The following is a 15,279-nucleotide window of genomic DNA, read 5'->3' as shown; positions in this document are numbered from 1 at the left end:
TTAGCTGTTACTAGATATATAAAATAATTTTATGAAATTATTTTTAATTTCTATACTAATATTATGGGCTGGAGCGATAGCACAGCGGGTAGGGTGTTTGCTTTGCATGTGGCCGACCTGGGTTAGATTCCTTTGTTCCTCTCAGAGAGCCCGGCAAGCTACCAAGAGTATCCCACCCACATGGCAGAGCCTGGCAAGCTTCCTGTGGCATATTCTATATGGCAAAAACAGTAACATCAAGTCTCCCAATGGAGACATTATTGGTGTCCACTCGAGCAAATCAATGAACAACGGGATGACAGTGCTACACTAATATGATAATCTGATTGGAAGTTGAGTCTGATATTTCTTAGCTTAAATAGTAATATTGTAATATTAATCGAATTGGATTAATACAAATAATCCAATAAAATAGTAATCGAATTGGAGTCGAGCATCCTCCACCCAGATCCTCCAAATTCCAGTAGGCGGGGGTCACACCCACCACCTGGCCCCCTGGCGCCGTGTAATCCCATCAACAGCCAAGACTCAGAGACTATAAAATCCAGCTCCCGGACAAGACCAGTGCAGTCAGTCTCCTGCCCCTGCGCCTGGCTGTTCCTCGCTGGGGTCCCTTGGAGGGGAGCGGGTTGAGCTTTCCTCCCCGCCCCGACCAGGGCTCCGGCAGCCGAAGACCTCCAGGACCAGCCACCACCATGCTGAGACCACTCTCCGCACACATGAAGGTACTGGCAGAGGGACAAAGCCACGCGGGTTCCGGGGCCGAGATCTCCAAGCCTACTCGAATTGGAGTCGAGCATCCTCCACCCAGATCCTCCAAATTCCAGTAGGCGGGGGTCACACCCACCACCTGGCCCCCTGGCACCATGTAATCCCTACAACGGCCAAGACTCAGAGACTATAAAATCCAGCTCCCGGAACCGCGCGGCTGCATTCGCGCCCGCGCCACATCTTATCAGGACATCTTTTTATGATATCTTATTATCTCATTCCTACTCTGGAAAAACCTGCAGGCCATCAAATATAGCCTGCCCACAGGGCAGAGTCTGGCAAACTCCCCGTGGTGCACCACATATGCCAAATACCAGTAACAATGATGGGTCTCATTCTCCTAAAGAGCCTTGAATATAATCTCAGGGCTAGGATGAAAGAGACGTTACTGGGGCCTGCTCGAGGCAATCAACGAATAACAGGATGATGAATGATGAATGAAATAGTAATATTACTAAATCAATATTTTCATGAAACCTATTACGAATTTGCAACAAATCAGCACTGGGTAATATATACTCCGTGCTGTAGAAATATAGTAAAAGTATATCAATGTCATTACTTTTATTATTATCATTATAAAACTGTAACTGTTCTGAATGTTACAGTTGAATTCACTGACTAAGTAAAAGAATTTTCTGAACTTTTCTGTTTTCAGAAAAATCAACTCTAGAAATCAGTAGAGCATAGTAGACAGAAATAAAACATAGTACTCTACATTTGTACATATACTCTTAAATTACACTAAATTCTAATTTGACATTTTACATTTTTTAAATCTCCTACAGATGTATTTTTAAAATCTCATTTTCACTTACTTAACTCCAGCATTTCTTTGACAGAACAAATGCGAATTCCATGCTTGTTTGTGGAGTGTGTGCATTTGTGCTTCAAGGCGGGTTGTGTGTTTAGGGATAGCTACTATTCTTCTAATCAAGCAAAGAAGACAATTTCGTGGCTATCAAATCCTTGCTTCAGGCAGAGATTAAACCTTCATTCTGAGTCTAAGACTTAGAGCAGGGTACCAGCAGTATGACTGGAATGATTAAATGCAGAGAAAGGTAGCAGAGACACCAATAGTATCTCACAGAACACTGTACTGTTACCTACAAAGTAGGTAGGGTTAAAAAGCAAATGGAATGGCGTAAAATTTGTCATACAAGAAAAAATTCCATCTAGGGAGACAACAGCCGAATTCAAGTGGAGCATCAACCAAATGTTCATAAAAATTGTTACGTACTATGGGAGCGGAGAACCTCTGCCCGTTTCCCCCCAGTCTCCAGTGACCCAGGGGTCACACCCATAAGCCACCTCCTGACAGAGCCAGATAATCTCGTCATTGCCCACCATCCCCATCCCACAGCTGCTTCTCCCAAAAGGGACCATAACAAGAGGTTCCCATAACCATGCCAGGCTGTTTCACACGGGACACTCCAGAGGGGGGCAGGTGAGAGCCCTCCCTGCCCAAAGGCACCCAGCCAGCCTTAGCAACTGAAAACCGCCACAACCCAACTGCCACCACACTCAAGGCCACTCCCTACCCACTAGGGCAGAACCTCACGTATGAGTGAGCATGTTCTTGACAGCGTGGCCACTTTCGCATCATAAGACACTCCCTACCCATTCTCCATAATTACCACACCACATTTGATGGGGTTCAGACAGTAGGCAACAAATCAGGGACTGGAGAGATAGCACAGTGGGTAGGGCGTTTGCCTTGCATGCGGTCGACCGGGGTTCGATTCCCAGCATCCCATATGGTCCCCTGAGCACCGCCAGGAGTAACTCCTGAGTGCAGAGACAGGAGTAACCCCTGTGCATCGTCAGGTGTGACCCAAAAAGCAAAAAAAAAAAAAAAACAAATCATAGATATATATATAGAGAGATAAATATATGCATATGTATATACGCATATTTTCAGATATAAATACCAAAGCTCACATCACCCAAACTTTAACAACATGTTGATGATATCCTATAGAATGTCTTAATGACTCCTGCCAAAATAGAACAATCTTCACACTGTTTCCTTATATGAACACTTTTTTGTAAGCATGTTCAACAGTTTTTCGTAACAGAAAATACACAAAATATGTTATTTAGGTTGTGTTTTGCAACAGAGATTGGGGCTTGAGATGGAAACATCCCAAATTTGGTGGTGGGAAGGCATAATGGTGGTGGAATTGGTGTTACAATATTAAATGTAATCAAATATTGTGAACTAACTTATAAAATTAAAAAATTAAAAAACATTTGCATGCTATGAAAAATGACTAGTTCTCCATGTCATATTTATTAACTCTTCATTAAGAGTAATGAATATTCTTAATTAGGCAAGAAAAATCTATTTTTGCTTAAATTTGCATGATGTATAAGAAATGCTTATGTGAGAGAGAGGTTCATATATGTCAACGCAGATATTCTGAAAGAATAAATTTCTTGACTCAGTACTAGCTGTGTTTAAGAATCCTTGCAAAGGATAGAACTGTTTAAAAATAAAAAGCTACTAAAAATCAGAACCTGCAGAAAACTCTGAATCTCAACTTTTGAAATACTGATATTTTAAGAAAAGGGCTGAAACATGAATGCAGTCTTAAAGTTATCTAATGTTTAAGAGCTATGTAATTTCTGAAAGTATGACAGGCATGCAGATACAAGTAAAAATGTAGATTTACTTAAGATTATCTGAATATTTATTTGAGGTGAGATGAGAAACAAACTCAGAAATTGTTATAACGGGAGCAAATTGTAACAAATAGAAATAATACAAATATGAAAGAGACTTTCGAACAGATTCTAGATCTAATCTAGATCTAACTGGATAGGAATTGGATAGTAAGAATTTCATAAATAAAATGGTAGACAGAAAATGGAGAAAAATGTAAGAACTCACTGAAGTTCTTACTGGAATGTTTTTATTACATCTATCTGTATTTATACTACAGTCTTACCAGTTATACATTTTTATATAGCATTTTGTCATAAGAATTTCATGACTAATACCAGCCAATGTGAGCAGAATGTTTATGTATAAACAGAGAACAATTTACACATATATTAGCAAATAACATATTAAATTTATTACATTTCAGGCACATTCTAAGTCCTTTACATATTTTAGTATTAAATCATCATAAATATCTCAGAATGTGTGTTGTAATGTTTATAAAAGGTCAAAAAAGATACAATTTAAAATTTAAAAAAAAATTAACAGTCTGTTTTGTCTGAAAAAAATTAAAAGGAAGATACAATTTGCCCAAAGTTATAGACTTACCCCATGGTGAAACCTACATATCACACAATTAAATATATTTTTTATGAGTGAGTATGGGGTAGACCACTATATCATATATTATCAGGACTTTATATTATATGTTATCTCACCTAAAAGTAGTGACTACATGATTACCATTTTTGTGATGCAAATTTAAAATTAGAGAAACTAAAATTGAAAGAGTGAAAAAAAGGTATGTGCTAGATAGTAGTTTCTTTAATCCAAGAAATAAAGACAAAAGACTGCATTCATTATATGTTCCTTTATATTCATAATTCATTGGGTTCACTGATGTACAGAGTATAAATGACACCCTGCTATAGGACACAACCCTCTATTCCTTCTCTACCACACTTAGGTAACCACAATTGTGTCATAAGAGGAAGAATAAGAAAGACACTTTAAGAGAAAAAGAAAACACGTCTATCATTGGAGATTCAACAGGTTTATTAGAAAAACTGGGAAAAGACTATAGCAGGAGAATTGAAACATAGAATGCTGACAGCCTCATTCCAAATAAGACCATTGAGGATTGTTCAAGGTTAAGGTCAGGATTTCCCCCCTTGTTTTGAGCAAAATACTAGTAAAAGAAAGACTGAAGGTGATCAGAAGATGAGTTATCCACAAAGTTCAAAATATATGGGATTCAGAAATGGTAAATCCCAAGGTCCTTGTGTAGATACAGGTTGTCTTCCATAGTATCCTTAGTAGTAGTAGCCGAAACCAGAGCCATAGCCAGAGCCACATCCATAGCCACAGCCGTAGAGAGAGCCAGAGCCATAGCCATAGCCACAGCCCAGGCCTCCATAGCCACAGCATCCATAGCCACGGCCACCATAGCCATAGCCCAGGCCTCCATAGCCACAGCATCCATAGCCACGGCCTCCAAAGCCATAGCCCAGGCCTCCATAGCCACAGCATCCATAGCCACGGCCGCCATAGCCATAGCCCAGACCTCCATAGCCACAGCATCCATAGCCACGGCCTCCATAGTAGTTTCCGTAGTAGCCACACATGGTGCTGGTTGTTGAGGTTGTCCTTGGGTAGAGGAGGAGAGTGAGTGACTTGGGTCTGCCCAGTGACCCTGAACAGGGCCTTTTATATACCCTCAGTGTGGGTGGGACCCAACATTGCTGTCATGCCATTAGGTTATTTTATGGCTAAACTCATCCGTTTGTTATTTCTCCACCACAAGATTAAACATCAGAGAGATTCAAGAAGACTGCCTTGCTTGGTATCTACATTGGACTCTCCCCATTCCATTGAGGCCTTGATTGATGGGATACAGTTTATACTATGAAGCTCCATCGCAGATCAGACTTTTATTTTATCTTCTTGTATCTGTCCTTTGCACCAAGATAAATATATGTTTCAGGTTCTTAGCACCAGATGTTTTTTAAATTTTATAATATTTCACAAAGTATAACACTCTTTTGACTCATAATTTCTTTTCATTCTTCCTCAAAACTCTTTGTTCACACATGCAATGCCTGTTCTACAATTACTCAATTGTGTGTTATTCAATTCCATGACATTCACCTCAAAAAATTCACTGGGATTTGGGTTGAAGTTAGGGTTAGCACTTAAGGTTAGGTTAGCATCATGATTATGGGATTAGGGTTACAGTTAAGATTAGGAATAAAAATGAACAAAAAAACCACTCAAATTTATAGATAAATAGATGCTGAGAAAACACCTTGTGCTTCGTACTGTTCAGATGAGTTTCTCATTGACATTCAACAGTAAGGGATGGACAAGAAAATACAAATTTTCTTTTATTGCATGACAGTCCATATTTTCATTGACAGACTATACTTGCATATGCAGTGCTTAATTTGGTAAGGAATTATCCAATAGGTTCAGCTCAACCTAATTATGTTAACTTTGAGAACCATTCTTTTCTCATGACATCCAACAAGTAGGCTTGGTAACCCCAACATGCTACTTTCCTAACATAACTTATGGTTCTACAAATCCACTCAAATCTCTGTGCTGTAACATACCCTCTTGGTTAGTCAAAAGACAAGCCATGACTGAAGAGCTGGTACAGTGGGTAAGGTACTTGCTTTGCACATGGCCAAGTGTGATTTGATCCCTAAACCCCACAAGATGCCCTGAGCCCACCAGGAGTGATACCTGGGGCCAGAACCAGGAGTTAGCTTTGTGCCCTGCCAATTGTGGCCCCCAAGTAAAAAATAAACAGAGACATTTTACATTATGATTTTTTAAACCTCTTTTACACCTTTAAGAAAAACTTGTGGTGGAATATGGGGTGGGGTTACTGAGAATGTTGCTCATAGAGTGATAGAGCTAGAGCAGGGGCCCTCTAAGACAGGTCATTTGGGTTCAATTTCAGGGACCAAATACAACAAAGAACAGGTTGAATGATTCCTATGAATTTCTGATGTTCCTTTATATCTTCATAAAAAAAACCCTCAAATACTTTTAGGCAGATTTTAGAGAATGGAATTTGGGGCTGGTTGACATTGCAGTGAAGAAGTTCAAGAACCAGACACCCTATGCATTTTAATCAATTCCCTCTGGATATATTTAAAATAAGGACAGAACTTTTTTTAATTACTCAATTCAGCTAACACACTATTTCAAACAAGTCAAAAGAAAACTGCATCTTAATTAAAGAGAAAAAAAATGTTTTCCTTTAATGATCAGATCAACACATTCATCTTTTCAGTCTTTATATGTTTTTTAATCTACTTCCAGGTGTGCTTCTTTAGGTGCACTTTTTAAAATTTGAATGTTTATTGAAGTGATAATTTATTACACTACATAGATTTCAGGTGTATAGCATTATAACTTAACATCTGTATATATTACATTAATGATCGCCACCAAGAGGTTAGTCTTCCTCTTGTTAGATGTATGCTTTTTCACTTTGTAAAGTAGACACATATTATGACACAATATATTGTGAATATATTTTATTCTCTGCTTAACTTAGTCATTTGAAGCAGAGTGTTTCTTCACTTTATTACATCCCAATCTTCTTCTGGAAAATATATTGCATGTAAGTATATTCAATAAAACTTTTTTAATTGGGGGCAAGGGGTACATGGCTAATTTGTGTCTCCAGAGAATTCTTTTATCATCTCTGAACATACCAGTAAGAATTTTGTATTTTATGCTGCTTGTGTGGAGGAGGGTGGATACTCTTCAGTGCTCAGGGCTTACTCCTGGCTTTGTGCTCAGGACTCACTCCTTGTGAGTTTTATAGGATCATGTGGAATTTCTGAGACTGAACCCAGTTGGGTCCATGCAACGCTAGTGCCTTGTCCACTATACTCCTCTTTATGTTCTTCTAAATAAATTTTCCCTTGTATGTTATTCTGAATAAAATTCTAAAATATGTCCCAAAATATTCCAAAGAGTGAAATAATATTTTCACTCCTCATACCCTTAGAAATAATTTTTGTTTTGCTTCATACACAAAAACTTCACAGGTACATTTATTTCCTTGTCACTGTTCTAATATCTAATCCTTCTTTATCTCTTGCTCATACTTCCTGGTCTTTATTTCTCCAGAGAGGCATTGATAAAATCTTGTAGATATCCAGACATCAGTTCTATCAAATCTAGAGGTCAGAACATCATTATACTCAGGACCAGTCAGTATTCAGATTCACCATCCTTTCTTTTCTTTCTAAGCATTACCTTAATCTTGCTACATACATAAATTTAACTCCAACCTCAACAGATGCTTCTTCCGATTTATTTTTTGTCCTCAGATTTCACTCTCAAATATGAGTGTCGAGCTGTTTGTCCCAATTATCCTAGTCTAGTCTCAACCTAAACACTGTTTATATTGAAATTTTTAAATACATTATTTTTCTCAAATTTCAGTTCTATTTCTGGCATTACACAAGTATATCATGCTAATATTAAAATGATGTAATAATAAAATTAATTTACAGGGAACATTTGATACATTAATTTTCAGTCTTTTCATGTATATCCATCTCCAAATGTGTTCTCAATTTTGTCATAATCATTAAAAATTAACAAGACAAAATTAAATGTATGATTCAGTCTTTTAGATTTTTTTTCCCTATACTTAAACCATGCATGTCACAAATTAGGTCTCCTTCCTAAACTATCTATCATCCTTCAGTCTTCACATTAGAACTGCTAACATAGAGAAACAGCCCCTAGACAGCCGGTTTTCAACCCCTGATCTGCGTGGGACGGGCACAGAGGCCCAGCTCTGGGCAACAAAGCTGAATGGCTCCAATTCCAACAGGTACAGCCCGCCCCCAAGGGCTCTGGTCCCTCTCTGGGCACGCGCAGCTAGAAACAGCCCCTAGACAGCCGGTTTTCAACCCCTGATCTGCGTGGGACAGGCACAGAGGCCCAGATCTGGGCAACAAAGCTGAACGGCTCCAATTCCAAACAGGAGACTTTCCCAACTCCTCGCCTAGTGCCAGGGACTCTTTCCGGAGCCGCGGCCGCGTCAGCGGCCGCGAAATATTTTCCCACTACATATGCCATAGGAACCATAAGCTAACTTCTTAGATGGAAACTTCTCTATTTTAGCTCAGCCACTAGAAGCACAATAGCCAATAACTCATAAGCCTATCTTAACTCACACTGCATATCAAAGCAGAATAGTAACAGTGAACGTGAAGGACTAAACCACACCTCTCACAATGGTAAAGCAACGCAAAAGCCCACCAAACTTTCATATTGAAGAGTCTAGCCCAGATGACACCAACAGTACTGTAGTGTTAGACAACCTCTCTGACAAGGAATTCAGATGGGAGCTACTTAGGATGCTTAGGGAATTAAAAGAAACAATGGAAAGCAATGCCAATAGAAGACAAGAGGATCTGAAGGCAGAAATGAGGAAAATGCAATCAGAAATGTCAGACCTGAAAAATCTCATAGGCGAATTGAAAAGCTCAGTGGAAGGCCTCAGCAGCAGAGTAACAGCTGCTGAGAACAGAATCAGTGAGCTCGAAGATGAAGTTCAGAGACTCTCCCGAAAAGAGCAGAAAATGGAAAAGAGACTCACAATTCGGGAACAGATGGCAAGAGAAGATCGTGATGAAGCCAAGAGGAGTAACACAAGAATTATTGGAGTCCCAGAGGTACAGGAAGAAAACCTCGATGAAGAAGAAACTGTCAAAGAAATCATTGCTACAACATTTCCAGAGCTGAAGAAAACTTGTGACCACATTCAGGAGGCCCGAAGGGTACCAGCTAGAAGAAATCCGAATAAAAATACCCCAAGACACATTCTGATCAAAATGACCAAAACCTTAGACAGAGACAAAATTCTGAAAGCAGCAAGATCGAAGAAAGAAATCTCTTACAAAGGAGCATCCTTAAAATTCACAGCTGATTTTTCTGATGAAACCCTCATGGCCCGAAAACAGTGGTGGGACATAGAAAAAAAACTCAATGAAATAAATGCCTCCCCCAAAATACTTTTCCCAGCAAGACTCTCATTCATAATAGAAGGAACAACACACAGTTTCACAGACAAACAACAGCTCAGGAACTTCATAGATTCAAAACCATGGTTACAAGAACAACTAAATGGGCTACTTTAAGGCAAGAAAGGCCCCTCAAATACACCAAAATTTTAACAGAACAATGGGACAAAATCCCATAACAATAATCTCTCTCAATGTCAATGGGCTAAACGCACCAATTAAAAGACATAGAGTGGAAGGATGGATTAGAAAATTGAACCCAACATTCTGTTGCCTGCAAGAAATGCATCTCAATAGTCAAAGCAAACACAGACTCAGAGTCAAAGGCTGGAAAACAATCCTACAGGCAAACAGCTCCCATAAAAAAGCTGGGGTAGCCATCCTTATATCAGACCACATCGATTTCAGAGTGAGGAAGGTCATAAGAGACAGTGAAGGCCATTTCTTATTGATCAAAGGATCTGTACAACAGGAAGAACTTACAATAATAAATGTATATGCACCTAATGAGAGACCAGCAAAGTACTTAAAACAACTACTCATAGATTTGGAAAAAGACATCAATAGCAACACAATACTAGTGGGAGACTTCAACACTGCTTTGTCACCTCTTGATAGATCAACCAGACTCAAACTTAGCAAGGACATACTTCATTTGAGGGAAACAATGGAAGAAAGGGACTTAGTAGATATATGCAGGACACTTCATCCACAAAAAGCTGAATACACATTCTTCTCAAGCGTACATGGAACATTCTCCAAGATAGACCACATGCTGAGCCACAAAACATGCCTCCATAAAATTAAGAAGGTAGAGATTGTATCAACAATCTTCTCAGACCATAATGCGCTGAAATTAGAAGTAAATCACACACAAAAACAGAAAACTAAATCAAACACCTGGAAATTAAACAGTGCACTATTGAACAACGAGTGGATTAGACAGGAAATCAAAGAGGAAATCAAAAGATTCCTAGAAACGAATGAAAATGAGAACACGAGTTACCAAAACTTATGGGACACAGCAAAGGCTGTGTTAAGAGGAAAGTTTATAGCTCTACAAGCATTCCTCAGGAAGGAGGAGCGAGCACACATAAGTAACCTAACCTCACAGCTTAAGAGCTTGGAGAAGGACCAAAAAAAGGAGCACAACCCGAACAGGAGAAAGGAAATAATAAAACTCAGAGCAGAGATTAACGAGATGGAAACCCAAAAAACAATCCGAAAGCTCAATGAAACCAAAAGCTGGTTCTTTGAGAAAATTAACAAGATCGATAAGCCTCTAGCAAAACTCACAAAGAAAGCTAGAGAGAAAACCCTAATAAACCGAATCAGAAATGAAAAAGGGGTCATTACAACAGAAACCACAGAAATTCAGAGGATCCTCAGGGAGTACTTTGAAAAGCTTTATGCCACGGAACATCAAAACCTCGAGGAAATGGATAAATTCCTAGACTCCTACAGACTCCCAAGGCTGAACCAAGAAGACCTGGAATACCTGAACAGACCTATCACCATCAAGGAAATTGAAATGGTAATAAAAAGTCTCCCCAAGCACAAAAGTCCTGGCCCGGATGGATTCACTAGTGAATTCTTCCAAATCTTTAAAGAGGACATACTCCCGATGCTCTTTAAGCTTTTCCACGAACTTGAAATATCAAAAACACTTCCGAACAGTTTCTACGAAGCAAATATCACACTGATACCAAAAGCAGACAGAGATACCACAAAGAAAGAGAATTACAGGCCGATATCCCTGATGAACACAGATGCAAAGATCCTCAACAAACTACTAGCAAATAGAATCCAACTACTCATCAAAAAGATCATACACCATGACCAAGTAGGATTCATCCCAGGGATGCAAGGATGGTTTAACATTCGGAAATCAATCAACATAATCCACCATATCAACAAAAGAAAAGATAAAAAGCATATGATCATATCAATAGATGCAGAGAAAGCATTTGATAAGATCCAGCACCCCTTTATGATGAAAACCCTAGCCAAAATGGGTATAGAGGGGACCTTCCTCAACATAATTAAAGCCATCTACGACAAGCCTACAGCAAGCATCATCCTCAATGGGGAAAAACTGAGAGCCTTCCCTCTAAGAACAGGGACGAGACAGGGATGCCCACTCTCTCCACTGCTGTTCAATATAGTACTGGAAGTACTTGCAATAGCGATTAGGCAGGAAAAAGATATTAAGGGCATTCAGGTAGGAAAGGAAGAAATCAAGCTCTCACTATTCGCAGATGATATGATACTCTACTTAGAGAACCCAATAACTTCCACCAAAAAACTCCTAGAAACAATAGACTCGTATAGTAAAGTTGCAAGTTATAAAATCAATACCCAAAAGTCCATGGCTTTCCTATACGCAAACAGTGAGAGAGAAGAAAGCAACATGAAAAAAACAATCCCGTTCACAATTGTGCCCCAGAAAATCAAGTACCTAGGAATCAGCTTAACTAAGGAAGTAAAGGACCTGTACAAAGAAAACTACAAAACGCTACTTCAGGAAATAAAAGAGGACATGAGGAAATGGAAAGATATCCCTGCTCATGGGTCGGGAGACTTAACATTGTCAAAATGGCAATACTACCAAAAGCATTGTATAAATTCAATGCAATCCCTATAAGGATACCCATGACATTCTTCAAAGAAATGGAGCAAACACTCCTGAAATTTATATGGAACAATAAGCCCCCACGAATAGCTAAAGCAATTCTTGGGAAAAAGAAAATGGGAGGAATCAACCTCCCGAACTTCAAACTGTACTACAAAGCAGTAATAATTAAAACAGCATGGTACTGGAACAAAGGCAGAACTGCAGACCAATGGAACAGGGTTGAATACACTGACACCTCTCCTCAATCATATGCTCATCTAATCTTTGATAAAGGTGCAAGTAATGTGAAGTGGAGTAAGGAAAGCCTCTTTAATAAATTGTGTTGGCATCACTGGATGGCTACATGCAAAAAAATAGGCTCAGAACTCTGCCTAACACCATGTACAAAAGTAAGATCAAAATGGATTAAAGACCTCAACATCAGACCAGAAACCATAAGGTACATTGAAGATAAAGTTGGCAAAATCCTCCATGACATTGAAGCTAATGGTATCTTCAAAGATGCCACGCCACTGGCCGAGCAAGTGAAAACAGAGATAGATAAATGGGACTATCTTAAACTAAGAAGCTTCTGCACCTCCAAAGAAACAGTGACCAAAATACAAAGACAGTCTACAGAATGGGAAAGGATATTCGCCGAATACACATCTGACAAGGGGTTGATATCCAGGATATACAAAATACTGGTTAAACTCCACAAGAAGAAAACATCCAACCCCATCCAAAAATGGGGCAATGAAATGAACAGAAACTTTCTCAAAGAAGAAATCCGAATGGCAAAAAAGCACATGAGAAAATGCTCTACATCATTAATCATCAGGGAGATGCAGATCAAAACCACAATGAGATACCATCTCACACCTCAGAGACAAGCCCACATTCAAAAGAACAAAAGCAACCGATGCTGGCGTGGATGTGGTGAGAAAGGGACTCTATTTCACTGTTGGTGGGAATGTCCACTGGTTCAGCCCTTCTGGAAAACAGTATGGACGATTCTCAAAAAATTAGAAATTGAGCTCCCATTTGACCCAGCAATACCACTCCTGGGAATATATCCCAGAGAGGCAAAAATGTATAGTCGAAGTGACATCTGCACTTGTTTGTTCATTGCAGCACTCTTTACAATAGCCAGAAACTGGAAGAAACCTGAGTGCCCAAGAACAGATGACTGGTTAAAGAAACTTTGGTACATCTACACAATGGAGTACTATGTAGCTCTTAGAAAAGATGAAGTCATGATATTTACATACAAGTGGTACAATATGGAAAGTATCATGCTAAGCGAAATGAGTCAGAAAGAGAGGGATAGACATAGAAAGATTGCATTCATCTGGGGGATATAAAGTAACAAAGTAAGAGATTAATACCCAAGAATAGCTGAGATCAGCACCAGGAGGATTACTCCATAACTTAGAGGCCAGCCGGGTATCCTAGAGGAAAGGGCAGTTCAGAGAGAGAAGGGAGCACCAAATAAAGGATGTTTGGAGGATCCTCCCAGGAGGGGAGATGCATGTCGAAAGTAGACTATGGACTGAACATGTTTGCCACTCAATGCCTCTTTTGCAGACCACAACACCCAAAAGGAGAGAGAGAACACAGGGGATTGCCCTGCCACAGAGACAGGGGGGATGGGGGGATGGGGGTGGGAGGGATATTATCCATGGTGGTGGAAAATGGGCACTGGTGGAGGGATGGGTATCTGATCATTGTATAATTGAAACCAAAGCACAAAAAATTGTAAATCTACAACTTTAAAAAAAAATAAAATATAATAAAGGGGAAAAAAAAAAAGAACTGCTAACATAAACACTAGGCATGCAGTTCAATTTTAATTTTAGAATGATAAAATTCAAATTTGAAATTCAGATTATGAAATTTTTCAAATTTGTGAGGAAAACCTCTGAGGCAATGTGATTTTTCCAAGGTAAAGGTAAAGGCCCTCCCGTTGATCGTGGATTTGCTCCAGCAGGCCCAGTAATGTCTCCATTGGAGACTTTGTTGTTACTGTGTTTGGCATATCGAATACTCTCGGTAGCTTGCCGGTCTCTCCGAGAGGGGCGGAGAACTCGAACTCGGGTCAGCCATGTTGGCCGCTTGTAAGGTGAATGCCCTACCGCTGTGCTATCGCTAGTGATTTTTCTAACATTAAAAACTAAGGCTATCTTATATTTTTTTGTTTGATTCATCTAGCAACATGCAGCCTAGAAAACATAGCTGACATGATCTTACTTATTCCTACCTTAATTTCTTCTATGCTAATACTAGCTCGTCTCTATAATATGCATGTCATAGTCTTTGGATTCTTCAGATAGGCTCAGTTTGTTGCCTTTTGATCTCTCCTTACATAAAATCCTAAAGTAACAGCAAAATCATAAAGATTCTCTTAATTCTCTCAGACTCTCCATGACCAGCTGGTCTCATATCGTCACTCATAAAGAACCCTATATATTCCCCTATAATTTCCATATATATTTAGATGAACCCATTACTGTCTGGAATTATTTCATTCATTTTTTGAAACTTTGCCTTGACTTCCCTGACCCTTTTCATCTAAATCAACCCCACCCCAATTACAACTGAGTCCTCCTGACAGCGCCATGTTCATTATTGTGCCTAGTATGCAATTGGTTTCTAGTAAAGTTTGATACTTAAAAAAATTAATGGCTGTCAAATCAATGAAATGCAAGAGGTTTATTTCTTTTTTAATGTTATGTTTTAGAATAATTTTAACTTTATAGAAAATTGACAGAAGAGAGACAAAAAATTCCAATATATCTGCCTTGTTGGTTTCCTGAGACCAATTTTCAGCACTGATATCTGAAGGTTTCTCTCTACCAGCAAGCAATTCTCAAATACCAGCAGTGTTTCAAAAATATTCTTCTAAATTCTAATACTGTCAACCTAAAGAACTGAGACCCCATGTATGGAAGGGCTCAGTTTTCCAGAATCAATCTCCACACCAGATAGAGGTTCCAGCTCCAATTACCAACTGGGCTTCTGACCAGATGACAAAACACTGAAGATGTTCTGAGTCTCCTCCTCAGAATCCATGCTGGAGGTGACAAACCAAGTCCAATATCTGTGTTTTTGATTGACAGGCTATAAACCCAAGGTTCCCAGAGCACCTACCTCAAATTTAACTATTTTCT

General features: G+C 39.2%; 1 protein-coding gene across 1 annotated transcript; it reads right to left on the bottom strand.

Annotated features, from left to right (window-relative positions):
- Positions 1–4,749: 4,749 nt before the first annotated feature.
- Positions 4,750–15,181, bottom strand: LOC130018472 (keratin-associated protein 6-3-like). The gene is made up of 2 exons (XM_056109164.1): positions 15,117–15,181; positions 4,750–5,083 (listed from the first exon to the last, which is right to left on the bottom strand). The coding sequence occupies exons 1-2, from the start codon at positions 15,179–15,181 to the stop codon at positions 4,750–4,752; spliced, it is 399 nt and encodes a 132-aa protein (XP_055965139.1).
- Between the last annotated feature and the right edge of the window lie 98 nt (positions 15,182–15,279).

The sequence above is a fragment of the Sorex fumeus genome, unplaced genomic scaffold (genome assembly GCF_029834395.1).
Source record: "Sorex fumeus unplaced genomic scaffold, SorFum_2.1 ptg000265l, whole genome shotgun sequence".
In the NCBI taxonomy this organism is placed as follows: Eukaryota; Metazoa; Chordata; class Mammalia; order Eulipotyphla; family Soricidae; genus Sorex; species Sorex fumeus.
Note: the sequence above shows the minus strand (reverse complement) of the source record. Positions and strands in the feature narration are given on the sequence as shown.

Excerpts from the sequence above, each read along its gene's own strand:
- LOC130018472 (XM_056109164.1), bottom strand. The coding sequence starts at position 15,181 with ATGGATTCTGAGGAGGAGACTCAGAACATCTTCAGTGTTTTGTCATCT. Across the intron at positions 5,084-15,116 it reads TCTGGTCAGAAGCCCAGTTG|GACAACCTCAACAACCAGCA; the intron begins GTAATTGGAGCT and ends CCTCTACCCAAG.